Here is a 1459-nt window from a genome sequence, read left to right as displayed (position 1 = left end):
ATATATATATATATATATATATCTGCAGCGCTGATCTAAAAATTAGTTCCACTAGCCCTAAAGCACTAATTGAAATATTTAAGTCTAATTCTAAAGCACTAAAATATTCCAGTCAACCCATGAATATTCTTCAACAGACAACAGTAGTCATATATTGCCATGTTGCTCATCTTAAGACTTATCCTCAGCCGTATCATCATCATCATCATCACTACATAGCATATTTAAAAACAACATTGTTGACCAAAGTGAATTTCTTGTATCGTTGCTTTAAATACTGTATATATATATAAAGCTACAGTGCAAAGAGGAAGCCATTTCTACGCAATACATACAAAGCTGCATGTTTGTGATTCGTTCATGATTTGCTGTCATATTGTCATTTATATATATTTATATATGACAGCGAGTTTACTCCAGCAAGTTGTGAAACGTCCTTCAAACCTCTTCCCTACTGTTTGAATGACAAGTGATCAGTCCTATCTGTGTTGAACTTTAAAGCTAATCTTTTAGTTTTTTTTGTGTAACAAAACTGCTTTCAGTAAAACACCAGAGCAGCCCACTGAGTCACACTCACTGCGGTCATTTCAGACAGGAAAACACTCTGCTCTGACAGTTCCTTTGGGAAGAGGTTTCCATGGCGAGGGAGCAAGTGAGCTCGTGTTTCCATGGCAGTAAATGTTGCGCCTTGATGCTAGTGGGCTTCCTGATCGTGTTTGTGTGGCTGTCTGTTCCAGTTTGGGATTACAGCACTGGAAGAGTGGGAGGGCCACTGGCTTGTTGTGAGATCAAACTCAAAGACTGGCTGGAGGGTGAGTGACACTGACAGAGGTGTTATCGCACACAAACACACACACACAGAGCTCACACCTGTCTCATTAGGTGTTTAATTCACACAACTCTGCAGCTTGTTTTTAACACAAACAAACAAGTGTGAGCATATCTCCCAAGTTCAGACTTCCTTTCTTTGGCTGCTTGTTTGTTTTAGATTTAACTTTAAAATTTTATTGAGGACTTAAAAAGAATGAATTACTAACCACACAAATTTTTCAATTTGTGTTGTGCTGTTTGTGAATAAAAATACTATAAATTTTATTTTATTAGGGTTTTTTGCACAAAGGTGTTGCCTTTTTTCTCCTTTGGGGGGTGGGGTGGGGTCCTGAGGTCCAGGCTGGTCATCAGGGGCAATCAGGTCTTTAGATGTCCTAAGGTTGTAGCTGGTCTACAGAAGTGATCAGGTCTTTAGTTGTACTGATTTATAAAACTGGCATACGCACAATTTGAGCCCAGAAACTTGCGTACGCCACTTTTTACGCCAAGGTTGTGATTTATAAAATCCAAACTTGACGTGAAAATGTGCGGTGCCTCACGCCAGCTTTGACCCATGCGTACGCTCATTTTGGAGATGGGAAGCTGCGACTTCCGTATTTGTCACGCGTGGGGGGGTGCGCTGTGGGGA

The 1459-nt window shown here is 40.2% G+C and overlaps 1 protein-coding gene across 1 annotated transcript in view; it reads left to right on the top strand.

Moving 5' to 3' along the window:
* The window catches only part of LOC106529622 (acyl-CoA synthetase long chain family member 3), a gene marked incomplete in the record, with an annotated part of 75983 nt that overhangs the window by 57759 nt on the left and 16765 nt on the right, over window positions 1–1459 (top strand). The window contains 1 exon segment of the mRNA XM_014025097.1: window positions 738–812. Within this exon segment, the coding sequence (XP_013880551.1) occupies window positions 738–812 (75 nt within the window).

Source organism: Austrofundulus limnaeus, unplaced genomic scaffold, assembly GCF_001266775.1.
Source record: "Austrofundulus limnaeus strain Quisiro unplaced genomic scaffold, Austrofundulus_limnaeus-1.0 Scaffold455, whole genome shotgun sequence".
Lineage (NCBI taxonomy): Eukaryota > Metazoa > Chordata > Actinopteri > Cyprinodontiformes > Rivulidae > Austrofundulus > Austrofundulus limnaeus.
Note: the sequence above shows the minus strand (reverse complement) of the source record. Positions and strands in the feature narration are given on the sequence as shown.